General features: G+C 41.1%; 1 protein-coding gene across 4 annotated transcripts; it reads left to right on the top strand.

Annotated features, from left to right (window-relative positions):
- Positions 1–3,799: 3,799 nt before the first annotated feature.
- Positions 3,800–15,790, top strand: LOC124003973 (GTP-binding protein REM 1-like). 4 transcript variants are annotated; one of them, XM_046312675.1, is made up of 6 exons: positions 3,801–4,066; positions 4,512–4,755; positions 5,749–6,082; positions 8,227–8,309; positions 13,610–13,817; positions 14,364–15,790. In XM_046312675.1, exons 3-6 carry the CDS (start codon positions 5,749–5,751, stop codon positions 14,639–14,641), a joined length of 903 nt encoding a protein of 300 aa, XP_046168631.1. In that variant the 5' UTR covers positions 3,801–4,066; positions 4,512–4,755; the 3' UTR covers positions 14,642–15,790. The 4 variants fall into 4 exon arrangements, with proteins under 4 accessions (XP_046168632.1, XP_046168631.1, XP_046168630.1 ...); XM_046312673.1 differs by having other exon boundaries at positions 3,802–4,066; positions 5,724–6,082; XM_046312676.1 differs by lacking the exon at positions 4,512–4,755 and having other exon boundaries at positions 3,800–4,066.
- Positions 15,791–16,091: the final 301 nt, after the last annotated feature.

Here is a 16,091-nt window from a genome sequence, read left to right as displayed (position 1 = left end):
TCTTCATAGGCTGTGTGATGTCATCAATCCATGCCATGAGGGTGGTTACTTTAGACAATGTGGCTTCAGGCATTTCTTGATGGGGGTTTAAAAAGAATTCCGAAAGAACATTGTCTAATGTGCATCCCTAAAACTAAAACAAATACTAAAACTGATATACTTACATTATTTGATTTAAGTAACTATTACCAATATATAGTCAATTGAGTCAAATCTAGGCAAAGAGTATGACAGTGTCATAATACCAACCACTGAGCTGTAGGGTTGTTTATCTATCAGACATCTATCAGTGTCACTAAAACAGCCGGACCAAACTAATACACGTGACAGGATTTTAACCTCTTCTTTCCTCTTTCCATCAAAAGCGATGTCTCGGAAATAGTAATGAGGTATCGCTGTTTAATATTACCCAGGTTTGGGAACAGACTTGCAGCGCCATCTTAAATTGAAATGAAGAAGCACAGAAGAGCCTTGAGTTCACGGAATCACAGTCTGACATTAAAGGGTAATAAGGTGGTCAAATTTCCCCCCAGCCTGTTCCAAAACAAAATGACACAACACCCTCTGAATACATTCATTTCACGTGGGATTTTATATAAGGGAGATTCAATGTTGAATTGGGGTTTGAGAAATTACGACGTTTTCGGTAAACACCCTGAATCTCACTTAGCAAAGACAAGATTTTAGCACTGACGTGTTTTAAGCCTCAGAGAGGGAACTATAAATATGAAGTTGGACTGTAAGTGCAAATGTTCCATATGGAATAAGCTGTACTGACTCTGACTGATTCAAACCCATCATTCTCTGGGCTGGTAAATAGCGGGTCCACACAGACACAACTGCTTTCTCTCACTCTGTTATTGTCTGAAGTCACTTTTGGGGAGAGTGTGTGTTTATTTAAACAGACGTGTTTTTTCCTTCTTCCGTGATAGGATACAGTCTTCCATACAGAAACTGCTGTCAGCTTGTTTATTCTGTCTTTTACAATTACTTAAGGCAATGTGAGATGTTACTTTCCATTCATTTGTTCTCACTCAGATGGGCCAGTTTTAGGATGTAAAATGTAGGTCTTCATCATCAGAATTGAATTGGCCCACAGTACATCTATCATAGGATGTAAATAGGAGAACACACCTGATATGCATGTAAGGAAATGGAAAGGGACCCAACCCCTCTGAATAATTTTGTGAGACATTTTTATTTTTTACATTATATCAGTACTGTAGGTTTCTAAAATATTGAATATCCATCAAGAACAGCCCATACTTAATCATGATTTCATTTTTGAAGGGCACTTTAAAATGGCACCAAAAACTTCACAAGCAATTAACATTTCCAAATGTATACTAAGTATGTTAATAAGGAAATTGTGCTCAGTGTGCATTAAGGTTCTAAATGTGTGTTGTGTTCATTCCAGATGCACCCCGGAAATGGCCGTGACCTTAAACATCCCTCATGAGGAGCGGCTCCCCATTTAGATGTGTGACAGACTAGTGTCACTTGGCTGCATTTAAACCTGTTGGGCTCTTCTAGGCGCAACCCCAGAATGTGTGTTACACCGAGTGCCCATCTTCTCAAACCTAGTTCCACATTGTAATATGGCTCAACTGGGGTCAATAATCTATTGTAAAACGTTCAAATAAATACCTCCAGGGTTCAGGTTCAAATCATTTGTATATTCTTTGAAAGAGAAAGGAACTTCAAAAAAGTAAAATTTATTCTCCTTTTTTGGGAGTGGAATCATACACTATTACATTTACATTACATTTAAGTCATTTAGCAGACGCTCTTATCCAGAGCGACTTACAAATTATATACAAAAGTATGTGGACACTCCTTCAAATTAGTGGATTTGACTATTTCAGCCACACCCGTTGCTGACAGGTATAAAAAAAAATTGAGTACACAGCCATGCAATCTCCAAAGACAAACATTGGCAGTAGAATGTCCTTACTGAAGAGCTCAATGACTTTTAACGTGGCACCGTCATAGGATGCCACCTTTCCAACAAGTCAGTCAGTTCGTCAAATTTCTGCCCTGCTAGAGCTGTCCCGGTCAACTGTAAGTGCTGTTATTGTAAAGTGGAAACGTCTAAGAGCAACAACGGCTCAGCCGCAAAGTGGTAGGCCACATAAGTGTGTAGCATGAAAAAATTGTCTGTCCTTGGTTGCAACACTCACCACCAAGTTCCAAACTGCCACTGAAAACAACGTCAGCGCAATAATTGTTTGTCGGGAGCTTCATGAAATGGGTTTCCATGGCCGAGCAGCCGCACATAAGCCTAAGATCACCTTAGGAGGAATAATGGTCTGGGGCTGTTTTTCATGGTTCGGGCTAGTCCCCTTAGTTCCAGTGAAGGAAAATCTTACCGCTATAGCATACAATGACATTCTAGACAATTCTGTGCTTCCAAATTTGTGGCAACAGTTTGGGGAAGGCCCTTTCCTGTTTCAGCATGACAATGCCCCTGTGTACGAAGTGAAGTCCATATAGAAATGGATTGTTGAGATCAGTGTGGAAGAACTTGACTGGCCTGCACAGAGCCCTGACCTCAACCCAATCGAACACCTTTGGGATGAATTGGAATGCAGACTGCGAGCCAGGCCTAATTGCCGAACATCAGTGCCCGGCCTCACCAATACTTGTGGCTGAATGGAAGCAAATCCATGCAGCAATGTTCCAACATCTAGTAGAAAGCCTTCCCAGAAGAGTGGAGGCTATTATAGCAGCAAAGGGGGGACCAACTCCATATTAATATCCATGATTTTGGAATGAGATGTTCGATGAGCAGGTGCCCACATACTTTCGGTCATGTAGTGTATGAACATTTGATGTGGGTTCATTCAGCTATAATTTATGGTTTATAACTGCCAGTTGAATCTCATTTATTGCCCATTATCACATTCTTCAGTGTACCGGTCCACAGAAAATAATTTTCAATATTTAGAATGTTTATAGTTTGCTTTTTCTTTCCACAGTAAGTACCGCAGTGAGAGTAACCACTTCCAACTCTCCCTCTTTTCACAAATCTCCTCAGACCCTGTAACCGTAGTTTTGGGAAGTCTCTGACTGTGATTTACTTAAGTGTGGGAAAGAAGCTGGCTTTATAAACAGTGTAGGGCCTTCATCTGGCCATCGTACGGCCGACTGGTCTGATTACTTATGTTGTTTCAGTTGGAAAAGATTCAGCAGAGCCTCAGAGAATACCATTTCCTGGTAGAGAGTGCTGGTCTGCGGCTAGGGGTGTGAACTCTGCCCTCTCACAGTGTTAGGACAGAACTGATTTACAGATGTGTGTGTGTGTGTGTGTGTGTGTGTGTGTGTGTGTGTGTGTGTGTGTGTGTGTGTGTGTGTGTGTGTGTGTGTGTGTGTGTGTGTGTGTGTGTGTGTGTGTGTGTGTGTGTGTGTGTGTGTGTGTGTGTGTGTGTGTGTGTGTGTGTGTGTGTGTGTGTACTGATTGTCTTAAACTGAAACTATGCAGCATACTTGTAAAAGTGCTTTTAATTTAGACTTGGCTTCCTTTGAAGATATTTTTGTACTTTATAAAGAGTTCAACACTAGGGCTTGATTTGACTAATCTAAACAGACATGGATTTTTAGGACAAGACACATCCTGTCCCCATATTTTCTATATAAATGTATATAAAGCAGTGGTTGTCCTGCTTGGGCAATGTAACCAACTCATCAGCAAGCTTTGATGATTTGAATCAGCTGTGTAGGGCTAAGGGAAAAACCAAAACGTGCACCCAGGTGGGGGGGCACCAGGACCGAGTTTGGGAAACCCTGCCCTAGTAGATATCTGCACCGTGGAGGTAAACATTATTGTGGTAAAAGAGAGATAAAACTAATAGTCTAGAACAGGAAGTGACTTACTTTTACGTCATGTAGTCGGGGTGGGTTCTTCGATGAGATTAAAGTAGATTCACACAGGGAAAAGTTGTAGCAGCAATGATAGAATTGAATGAGGGCTGATTCGAAGCACGCGCGCATCATCAAAGGACACGCTCCGCTGAAAACACCCAGAACGCGCATTGCCTACATGCGTTAAACGGAATTTACAGCACGGGTGAGTATCCATAGGTAGAAAACTGAAGTAGCCTAATTAAAATACGCCATATGGCATTTGGAAATTAGCACCCACCATTTAGCCAACAACTTTTTGGACAGGAAGTGCAATAGCGTTCCTAGAAGAAGTGTTATGGATTTGTAAAAGCAAAACATTGCATATTGAAATGATTGTCCTCCCCATTACATGATTTAGTTGTTGACCAACAAAGTTAGCGGTGCTCGAGTTTTTAAAATAGCCTATTTGAATTAGCCTACACCATGACTACGTCTCAGTGCATGTTATCACAGGAGGTGATCTGAAACATTGTGTCTGCCTTTGTGTGTGTGTGTGTGTGTGTGTGCGTGCGTGCATGCGTGTGCATGCCTTCTTGTGTGATACGGAGAGGAGATTGAAAAAGAGAGGTGAGCGAGCAACCCCTGATTCCACTCTTACATTTTTACAGGGTTGTGGAACTTTGCAGGATGTTGCCATGACTCCACAGGGGTATACTGTTACACTTGTATAGAATAGCTGATGGGACACTAACAAAACTGATTGATACATTGGAAGCTTTCCTCGGTACAAGAACAGAATGACAGCTCGGACACAGCTCCCCGAACCGAGAAAACTTTACTATATGGTGAAGTCTGTGCTTTGCTCTGCAATGGAGAATACTGGACAAAATTAGAAGATTCATAGCTACAGTTGTGAGTAAATTCCAGACAATATTATGTTTCAGTGCTATTTACACTCCATAGGCAGTGATAATTTTGTTTGTTTTACAATTTATCTTTAATCCGGGAGCAGTGTCTGTTTATAAACTGTTTATTATAGGGGTTTGCTATATTATTTAGCCTAACCAAGTGTATTATAGTAAACGAGACGAAAACTAATAATGAAAACAACTATTTGGTAACCTGAAATTTAAAAAAATCAACACCCCGTTTGAAAAACTACAACTAGACAAACGATTTATCCCCAAAGTGAACTAAAATGAAATAAAACCATCATGAATTATGTTTTTTTCTAAACTTTGGGTAAAAATGTAATGGGATTACAATAGTGTTTTCAAGCTTTTGACGGGGTTTTCAAGCCTACTAAATCGGGTGGAAAATGTGGCTAAGAGATGGTTTCAAAAAGACCTAGCTTGTGCATCACTATCACAGTGGAAAGCAGCTAACTTGATTACATGTACTACTTAATTAAGTTAAACAGTGGATTGGTGTAAACATGGGCGAGAGAGATACTCCTTCCACCATATTTCTTTGCATCAGTCTCAGCTCTATTCCTTTCAAATCCAAGTCACATTGAGATTGACTGTATAACGTAAACCTAACCTAACCTATGACCTGACCCATCACTTTACTGCCCCCCAGTTGCAGACTATACAACAGTAATGGCTCCTAGCCTGGCACACACATACGGTCTTGCCCTAACATTAGAACTGAAACTTAATTAAATCAAATCAAAATATTTTTATACAATTTAAACTAAATAAAACTAGCTAATCGGGTCTGAAAACTGAAACAAAACTGAATTTCAAATAAATCGCAAAACTAATAGGAATAAAAAGGAATATAAAAACACAGAACTATAATAACCTTGAGCTTAACTCTTATGTCCTAGTGAATTAGAACTTTATCTTATGATTATTTTACATATTCTTATTTTTAAGGGATGTTCTTTGCCTTTTCGCTAAGATGACACACACACAGAGAGAGGGCAAGGAGACTTTGCGGAGAAGGGCAAGTACTCCTATCCCTGCCTCTCATCAGCCGGCGACGAGAGGTAGAGACCCGCCAGCCGACACCCATCACCCTCCGCTTGGCCAGTCCGCCTCATACCATCCCGGAGACAAGTCTCTCCACTGCCGCGCCAACTGGTCATCTGATGACTCGGATAATGACTCGGATGGCTCAGGAGCAGATTGTTTGTACCACGTTGTTTTGCTAGGAGACCACGGTGTTGGAAAGTCGAGTCTTGCCAATATCTTTGCTGGCATTCAGGAAAAGGATGCTCACGACCATACGGGAGGTAGGTTTTTCTACCAAGCACAATTAATATGATTATTATGAGGCTATTTATGGTGTGTAGCCTATTAACACAACTATTTAGTAGTTTTTTTGTCAATGTCTTATCAGTAACCTAAAAAAACTATTAGTATCTGCTAATTAAAATCTATGGACATTAAGCACTAATGAGTTATTCAATGAGTTAATTCATTTTATGCATCTCATCAACAATGACTGTAAAAGTAATGGTCTCTGACATTGCCCTGGCCCTAACAACCTTGGCAACCTGTCACAACTACATTGATTGAACTCTTGTCTCTGTCATGTGTAGTGCTGAGTGACCTCAAAGCATCGATTGGCAGCTTATATTGACACATGCATTTTGGCATCCAGCTGTGCTGCTGAGTGATGTGATTTGTGCAGTTTGTCCTTTTTGAAACACCAATTTCTCTGAAAGTGTTTACTATGACAGGATAAAAGTCATAATATTTACAAAATAAATAATGAAAACTTTTTTAGGTCATGCCTGATACGGTAGCCTAGACATGGTTTGCTTTATTCGTTTGTGAGAGGTTCGTGCTGTCATGACTTGTGCGTGTCGGGTCGGCTGATGGGAGTGACTGGCTAAATATGCGTCCCAAATAGTACCCTATTCCCCTTAGTGGGGTAGCTCTGGTCAAAAGTAGTGCACTATACAGGGAAATAGGTTGCTGTGTGTGTGTGGCAGCTCCTATCTCTCCATAGTGGTAAAGTCTCTCCTCATGAGACCTCCCTCTGACATCATCAGGACAAAGTGTATAGCTGTCCTGTTTTCAGCCTGTCACTGACTTGGTCATGTTGTTTTTAGTTTTGGGTCACTTTGCTTGTCACACTGACAGCAATTTAACTGTTCTTCATAGTGGACTCCTTGGTTGGTATTAGAGCTGGTGTGGTGAATGGCAAGTGTTTTATGAGGAAAGAATGGCATTGCGAGGACATTACAATACATTCCATTGTAGGCATATTACTTGTTTGCTTGTTTACAGGTTCTGACCTTCACAATACCCGGGTGCAGAACAAATTCAAGAAAACGTACAGTATTATACAGAGCCATGATTGCATGGAACTCCCTTCCATCTCGTATAGCTCAAGTGAACAGCTCACCTGGTTTCAACAAAAATAAAGCAACACCTCACGGCACAACGCCTCTCCACATGTGACTTTTTGTGTGTATGAACTGACATGTATGTGTAACTGATAGACGCAAACACGCGCACTACATGTTTATGTATTTAAACGTATGTAAATGGTAGTCTTTAGTCTGTCATTTATTTTTCTTTACGTGTCGGACCCAAGTAAGACTAGCTGTCACCATTGGCGTCGGCTAATGGGGATCCTAATAAATCAAATCAAAAACCTAGATTGTCACTTCAACTCAAAGACCTCAACTTCTCAAGGCTTTGACGGGCTATTTGTCCTTGTCTTGTGCAGCAGCTTTTACAATAAGGCTATGGTTGGAAAGAAAATGTAACAAGTTCTTTCACTTTTGGCCAAAGTGTGTTTTAGTCTCGCTAGGATGATCTAATCAGACTAAACTAGACATGGCTCAATGGTGTTTTCCACAGCTTATATTCCATGGTCATGATGATATGGTAGTGAAGTGTAATAGCTATATTGCACATTTTAACAGTAGTAGGGATAAACACAAGTGTAGAGTTCTTGTATGCCAAATATTTATATATAACCAAATTCGTAAAACACCTCCATATTTTAGTTTCTAAAGTCATAACCATAAAATGGACATGGCATAAATGATTCAGCATGAGGAAAAAAGAGATTCTGCACACTGAAATCTATGCTCCCATGTGGTTTATTGACAGCAGTCTACAAGGTTTTGACCCTTGAGTCTACATCAGGTCTCCATTCACAAAGAACAAGCCTATATTTAGAGAGAGAGAACCAAATTCCATCACACCTGCTGGCTGGTACCAATTGTAGATATGTTTGAAGGAGTTGACATAAAGAAAGAAGTATAATTTATCTACAAGAATAAAACAAGTTGTATTTATATTTTTACCCTAGGTTGCAATGTCTAGACTCCCTTTTAGAACGTTTTCCAATGTTTTTGAGGTACAGTAGGAAATAATATATTTTCTATTCTCTTTCCTGGTTGTTTTGTTTGTTTAGAGGACACCTATGAGAAAACCATGATTGTAGACGGAGAGGAGACCACCCTCATCGTCATGGACACCTGGGAGAACGAGAAACAGGTATGACACAACACCAACCATCAACATCTTTGTCACAAAAATGCATTGCACAGTAGAGAATATGATATAGTCTCACATCAACAAAAAAAAAATGACTGAAAGCTTTAAGCTTTCTAATTTATATAACTTAATCTTACTCAGTGTTACTTGACAACACAGGTAGAGCAAAGAAACAAATCCGCTTGTGCCAGCCGAACCATAAGGCTCCATTCTAAACAACTATGATACCAAGGGACCGCCCTGCCCCTCCCTCGGTTTTGTAAAAAAATATATGTGCTCGCACTGTGTGCCTATAGCTAAACTCCATTGAGTCGAGCTGAAGTGGGGCGAATCCTGGCTGTGCTGGAGACAGTGAGTGGTGGCTCCAGTGGCATTAGGCGAGTGTCTGTATGGGACACTGATGGCTGTGGGGCTTAATTACTCCAGTATTGATTACAGCTGGGGAGTGAAGCGTGCAGGCCAAGCCACATGTTGACTTGTCTGTACCGGGTTAGAGGAGATATAGAGAGATAAGGATGTCTATAAAGACAGTGGTTTCAATGTGTTAAAGGGCACCAAGTGTCACTACAGGCAGAACGTTAGATGTTTGACCAATAACCATCCCTGGAGACCAGAGTTCTGTATTCACAAATGCATATAAGTCAACTTTGCTTAGTGCTTTTTCGAATGACGACGTTAAAACTTAATGTTGACCATCACTTATCTCAGTTGTCTTTTGAATGCGTGGGTGCATGTTTGACATCAAAGGTGGCTTCAATGATTCAATTATAACAACAGAAAACACATGCTACATTACAAAGAACCCTTTTGGAACCCTTTTTTCTAAGGCAAACTTTCTAATCCAATGAACCGCTTTTGGAAGAACGGGTTCTTCGGATGTTAAAACAGATTCTTTGGAAGGCAAGAAGGGTTTTACATTTATTTATTTGATTTATAACCTTTGTGCAACTAGGCAAGTCAATTAAGAACTTATTTACAATGACGACCTACCAAGAGCAAAAGGCCTTCTGTGGGGACGGGAGATAAAAAAAATAAAAATACAAGACAAAATACGCATCACGACAAGGGAGACACCACAACACTACATAGAGACCTGAGACGACAACACAACATGGCAGCAACACATGACAACACAGCATGTTAGCAAGACAACGTGACAAAAACACAGTAGCAACACGGCAGCAGCACAACATGGTACTGTAGCAGCACAAACATGGTACAAACATTGTTAGGCACAAACAACAGCACGAAGGGCAAAAAGGTAGGGGAAAAAAATACATCTCGTGAAGCAGCCACAAGTGTCAGTAAGAGTGTCCATGATTGAGTCTTTGAATGTAGAAATGGAGATAAAACTGTTAAGTTAGTGTTTTTTGTAGCTCGTTCCAGTCACAAGCTGCGGTGAATTGAGAAGAGGAGCGACCTAGGGATGTGTATTAGGGGGCCTTAAACAGAATGTCACTGGCAGAACGGGTGTTGTATGTGAAGGATGAGGGTTGCAGTAGGTATCTCAGATAGGGGAAAGTGAGGCCTAAGAGGGTTTTATTTTAAAAAAAGCATCAATCAGTGTGTCTTGCATCAGGTATACAGAGATGGCCGGTTTACAGAGTATAGCGTGCAGTGATGTGTCCTATAAGGAGCATTGGAGGCAAATCTGATGGCGGAATGGTAAAGAACATCTAGCCGCTCGAGAGCACCTTTACATGCCGATTTATACATTTCATCTCCGTAGTCTAGCATAGGTAGGATGGTCACCTTAATCAGGGTTAGTTTGGCAGCTGGTGAATTTATTTGCAAATTATTACATTTACATTTAAGTCATTTAGCAGACGCTCTTATCCACAGCGACTTACATGTTGTGCACAGATGCTACAAATACAAATTATGGTGGAAAATAAGTATTTGGTCAATAACAAAAGTTTATCTCAATACTTTGTTATATACCCTTTGTTGGCAATGACAGAGGTCAAACATTTTCTGTAAGTCTTCACAAGGTTTTCACACACTGTTGCTGGAATTTTGGCCCAGTCCTCCATGCAGATCTCCTCTAGAGCAGTGATGTTTTGGGGCTGTTGCTGGGCAACACATACTTTCAACTCCCTCCAAAGATTTTCTATGGGGTTGAGATCTGGAGACTGGCTAGGTCACTCCAGGACCTTGAAATGCTTCTTACGAAGCCACTCCTTCATTGCCCGGGCAGTGTGTTTGGGATCATTGTCATGCTGAAAGACCCAGCCACGTTTTATCTTCAATGCCCTTGCTGATGGAAGGAGGTTTTCATTCAAAATCTCACGATACATGGCGCCATTCATTCTTTCCTTTACACGGATCAGTCATCCTGGTCCCTTTGCAGAAAAACAGCCCCAAAGCATGATGTTTCCACCCCCATGTTTCACAGGTATGGTGTTCTTTGGATGCAACTCAGCATTCTTTGTCCTCCAAACACTACGAGTTGAGTTTTTACCAAAAAGTTATATTTTGGTTTCATCTGACCATATGACATTCTCCCAATCTTCTCCTGGATCATCCAAATGCTCTCTAGCAAACTTCAGACGGGCCTGGACATGTACTGGCTTAAGCAGGGGGACACGTCTGGCACTGCAGGATTTGAGTCCCTGGCGGCGTAGAGTGTTACTGATGGTAGTCTTTGTTACTTTGGTCCCAGCTCTCTGCAGGTTATTCACTAGGTCCCCCCGTGTGGTTCTGAGATTTTTGCTCACCGTTCTTGTGATCATTTTGACCCCACAGGGTGAGATCTTGCGTGGAGCCCCAGATCGAGGGAGATTATCAGTGGTCTTGTATGTCTTCCATTGCCTAATAATTGCTCCCACAGTTGATTTCTTCAAACCAAGTTGCTTACCTATTGCAGATTCAGTCTACCTAGCCTGGTGCAGGTCTACAATTTTGTTTCTGGTGTCCTTTGACAGCTCTTTGGTCTTGGCCATAGTGGAGTTTGGAGTGTGACTGTTTGAGGTTGTGGACAGGTGTCTTTTATACTGATAACAAGTTCAAACAGGTGCCATTAATACAGGTAATGAGTGGAGGACAGAGGAGCCTCTTAAAGAAGAAGTTACAGGTCTGTGAAAGCCAGAAATCTTGCTTGTTTGTAGGTGACCAAATACTTATTTTCCACCATAATTTGCAAATAAATTCATTAAAAATCCTACAATGTGATGTTCTGGATTTTTTTCTCATTTTTTTCTGTCAGGCCTCTCTCATCTCTTTAAGTGGGAGAACTTGCACAATTGGTGGCTGACTAAATACTTTTTTGCCCCACTGTATGTGCTGAGAGAAGGACAGTTTACCATCTAGCCATACTCCCAAGTACTTGAATAAGCTCAAGATCTAAACCCTCAGAGGGGAAGGGCATTCTTCTTACCGAACCACATTACCTTTGTTTTGGAGGTGTTCGGGAACAAGTTTAAGGACAGAAAAGGCTTGTTGGACACTAAAAGCTTTGTTTTAGAGTGTTTAACACAAAATTCGGGGATGGGCCAGCTGAGTATAAGACAGTATCATCTGCATTTAAATAGATGAAAGCGTTTCCTACTGCCTGTGCTGTTTTTTAAAATATAAATTGAGAAGAGCGTGGGGCTAGGATCGAGCCTTGGGGTACTCCCTTGGTGACAGGCAGTAGCTGAGACAGCAGATGTTCTGACCTAACACATTGGACTCTTTAAGAGAGGTTGTTAGCAAAACAGGCCTCAGAGACCCCAATACTCTTTACTTGACCAACGAGAATGGAATGGTCTACCGTATCAAAAGCTTTGGCCAAGTCAATAAAAATAGCAGCACAACATTGCATAGAACCCTCTGAATCTGAATAAGTTTTATATTGTAATTTTTCCCTTTTTAAATAGGGCCTGAGCATTAATGTTTATCAACAGGAGTTTGAGTTATCTGATCAGTTTAAAAAGATAGGTGTGATGTTTTAAACTGTATCTATATGGGAATTCTCAAAACCATGCCCATCAATACCACATTTCTCAGCATGCACTATTGCAGGTTGATTTTTAGAGTTGTTTAAATATCTGTTTTTGCATGTATATTGATTAGTTAATTACTCTTATGCTACACAAACTAATCCAATATGTTAGTAGTTGGACTTATTTCACCCGTTACTGAGACAGTAATTCCAAATTAGAGGATTTAGGTTGTCTCATTTATCAATCTCTCCTACCCTGGCAGTCATTCTAAAGGCAGGTTGCAGGTGATTAAATGTTCCAATTGTTGGATATCCTCACTCTGGCTGGATTCCAATAGGAATTACACATCAATTTGCATGCCAGCATAATGTGACTTGAGTTTCCTAACACCACTGTGTTAGGCTATGACTACGCTCTCAAAGAAAGGTCTTATGATATATGTAATGTATTGTCATAAAGATTAAGGCTAATCAAGCTGTCGGAACCGTTCATGGAGGGTTCTGGAAAGAATCCAAAGATAAAACGGTTCTCGGTAGAACCCATCTAGGAAGAACCTTTAGATTATAAAATAATTATTGGTAGAACCATTCATAGATTGTACTTGGAAGGACCATTTACATGGTGTTATATAGATGAGCTAGCACGCTTCCATGGGGTAGAAGTCAGGGTGTTATTGTGATTCTGGATTTTTCAGATTGCTAGCAAGAGTCAGGGGCATCATAAGTGGCTTGTTTCAGCTCGTTTTATCTTGTTGTTGATACCCTGTCTTGTTTTGAGGTGTTTTGACTGATTTCATGTCAATGCTAATATGGCTGTGCTCATTGTGCAAATGTATTTGTTTTTAATAAACATTGTAAACGAAATATAGATTACATGTTGTCAACAGTCTAAGCTGTGATGGAAAATGTTATGTTTGTGCTTTTTTTAATAACCAATTTCTGTGTTCATGCAAGTGACTGAACAAATCCTCACCATCAGTATATGCAATTTGGCAGTACGCCCAGACCCTTGTTTTGAGAACTAAAGATGTCTCAGCTTATAGAAGAAGCCTTTTGAGGTATGTGTCTGTCACATGTATGACCCACTATTGATCGGTCACATGAATGAAGCAAATGTTAATGAATTCATTATGAATGATGAATAAGCTAAAATCATGCATGACTTGTCTGCAGTATATAAGAGAACTAACAGGAATGCCCCGGGCGAGCTCCTGATTGACATGTGTACATGGCGCACTGAGTTGGTTGGAGTTGCCCTTCTTATAGAGTATTAGAGAAAAAGGTGCCATCAAAGTCCAGATCCTGGACGATCATCCAAATATGGCTGTTGTTGGTGAATGTTGAAAACTTCTCTCTCTTCTTTGTCTGTGCCTCTCAGGAGGAGGATGAGAAATGGGTCCAGGACTACTGTATGCAGGTGGGCAACGCCTACGTCATAGTTTACTCCATCACGGACCGCAGCAGCTTCGAGAGTGCCTCTGAGTTACGCATCCAGCTGCGGCGCATACGGCAGGCCGAGAACATTCCCATCATCCTCGTGGGCAACAAAAGTGACCTGGTCCGCTCCAGAGAAGTGGCTGTAGAAGGTAACGTTGATTCTAATAATGTAATCATTAAAGCGTCTCTCCACACCTTCTGAACAGTGACTTGATGAGAGCCATTTAACAATATGAGCAGCACTCTGCTTATAAAAGAGACAAACAGTTTGGCATACAACAGTCTGTACTGCACTTTCCGTGGCCTTCATAGTCAAATAAACAAGCGGAAGTTACAACTACAGAACATGATCATATATCAAACGTTGCAGTCCACACAACATACTATAAGTTGTTCCCTTAATATTCCATGAGTTGGATTTACAGCACACATCTCATACACTAACACTGTATTTTACAATGTCACCGTAATTCTTGATGATTTGGTCAATGTTTTGATATTTAACCTGATCTGCAGATGAGAATAAGCTTGTGCTAATTCTGGTGCAATGAATCAAATGTATTTATGTTACGAGTTTCACCTGATCCCTGACTAATAAAGACATCCCTGACTAAAAAAAGACTCAAACGTACCCCTCTCACATGTAAAAACCTCTCGTATGACCTCTTCTTCCTCTGTGCTCTGTTCTATCCCAGAGGGCCGTGCATGCGCCGTGGTGTTCGACTGCAAGTTCATCGAGACATCCGCTTCGCTCCACCACAATGTCCACGAGCTCTTTGAGGGCATCGTCCGGCAGATCCGCCTGCGGCGAGACAGCAAGGAAACCAACGAACGCCGGCGCTCCGTCTACAAGCGCGAGGAGAGCCTCGCCAAGAAGGCCCGCCGCTTCCTGGACCGCCTGGTGGCCAAGAACAACAAGAAGATGGCGCTGAAGGTTCGCTCCAAGTCCTGCCACGACCTGGCCGTGCTGTAATGGTTGCTGTGTGACCAAGTGGTTCACGCCGACAGTGGTCGCAGACTTCAACTCTCCTCTTTGCCCTGACGCTGTGTTCTTCGGGCGGCCATCTTGTGGGTCAAATCTTTAAACCAACCAACAGCTGTATTGTACTGTCTAGAAAGACTAATTCTATTCTCCAACCCCCTAGTGGTAAAGGGGATGGACGTTGTTATTTTCTATTTATTTCAGCCATTCAAAGCAATTGAGATGAGAAAGGCAATTGAGACTTTTTTGTTGCTTTATCACAGATCTGCTGAGAGTGAGTTTGCTAAACAGACACCTTATCAACTGTTTGCCTTACATCTAAGTCAATAGATTCCTAGACCAGTGTATCCAGACATAGATCTGGCATTTGAAGTCCTTTACGGTCTCCTTTGAGAAGGTTTCCTAAGATTATTGAGGTATGAAATAATCGTTTTATTTTCTACCAAAGAAAGTGCTTTGAATACACCGTATGATGTATTTTTCCCATGAGGAAAGCAATGCCCACTTAGGTACTTTTAAGCAGACGTCACTAACGATTTGATTTCAAGGTTTTGCACTATGGGAGACAGTCATGTGTTGGGAGGAATCAATGAACATTCTTCTACAAGAACCAAGAGAGCTCTGGTTTAAGACTTCTGTTCTGTCTATGAGCCCATCAGTTGACAGCTAAATGACATGTGAATGCCGATGTTGTTTGGGAATCGAACACCATCGTGAACTTTCCAAAAGGATGATCCCTTCCACACCTTCCTTTACAAGCACCTCCTACGCTGGAAGGACCAGTGGGGTGTTAACAGTACAACTGTAATGGATTCTTTTGAAGAGGCGTGGTCTGATTGACCACAGTCAAAAAACACCATTGTATGATGACATGGTCCTGAAGAGACCAAAGAAGAAAAATGTTGAGTCTTCAATGTGTGTGTGTGTGTGTGTGTGTGTGTGTGTGTGTGTGTGTGTGTGTGTGTGTGTGTGTGTGTGTGTGTGTGTGTGTGTGTGTGTGTGTGTGTGTGTGTGTCCTGGTTGGGTTTGAGAGAGGTATTATCACTTTTGTACAAAGTTTGTAAATACAGTACATAAATGTCAAGGATTTTTATGAGAAAATAAAGGAGTAGGAAATATATTACCACTATACCATTGTCTGCTCTGGATTTTAAGGTTTGTCACATTTTTGTAACCTTTTATAAGATATATATATATATATATAATAAATGGAAGAGATAGTTGTGCTACCTTTCTGCTTTTCTTCCTCATTGTCAAGTGACAATTTGGCTGAAGTAAAACCAGACCAGGCTACTAGGCTCAAAATTACACTCTGAACAACGTGATCATAGAGTTTTACAAGTGATAGTGATAGTTGTGCTGATTCTGGTGGGCACCTTTAGGCCACAGCCTTCCATAAACCTGCTGAAGGAAATCGGCGACTAGAGAACATCGTTTTACA

This window comes from Oncorhynchus gorbuscha, linkage group LG18 (genome assembly GCF_021184085.1).
Source record: "Oncorhynchus gorbuscha isolate QuinsamMale2020 ecotype Even-year linkage group LG18, OgorEven_v1.0, whole genome shotgun sequence".
NCBI classification, from domain to species: Eukaryota; Metazoa; Chordata; class Actinopteri; order Salmoniformes; family Salmonidae; genus Oncorhynchus; species Oncorhynchus gorbuscha.
Note: the sequence above shows the minus strand (reverse complement) of the source record. Positions and strands in the feature narration are given on the sequence as shown.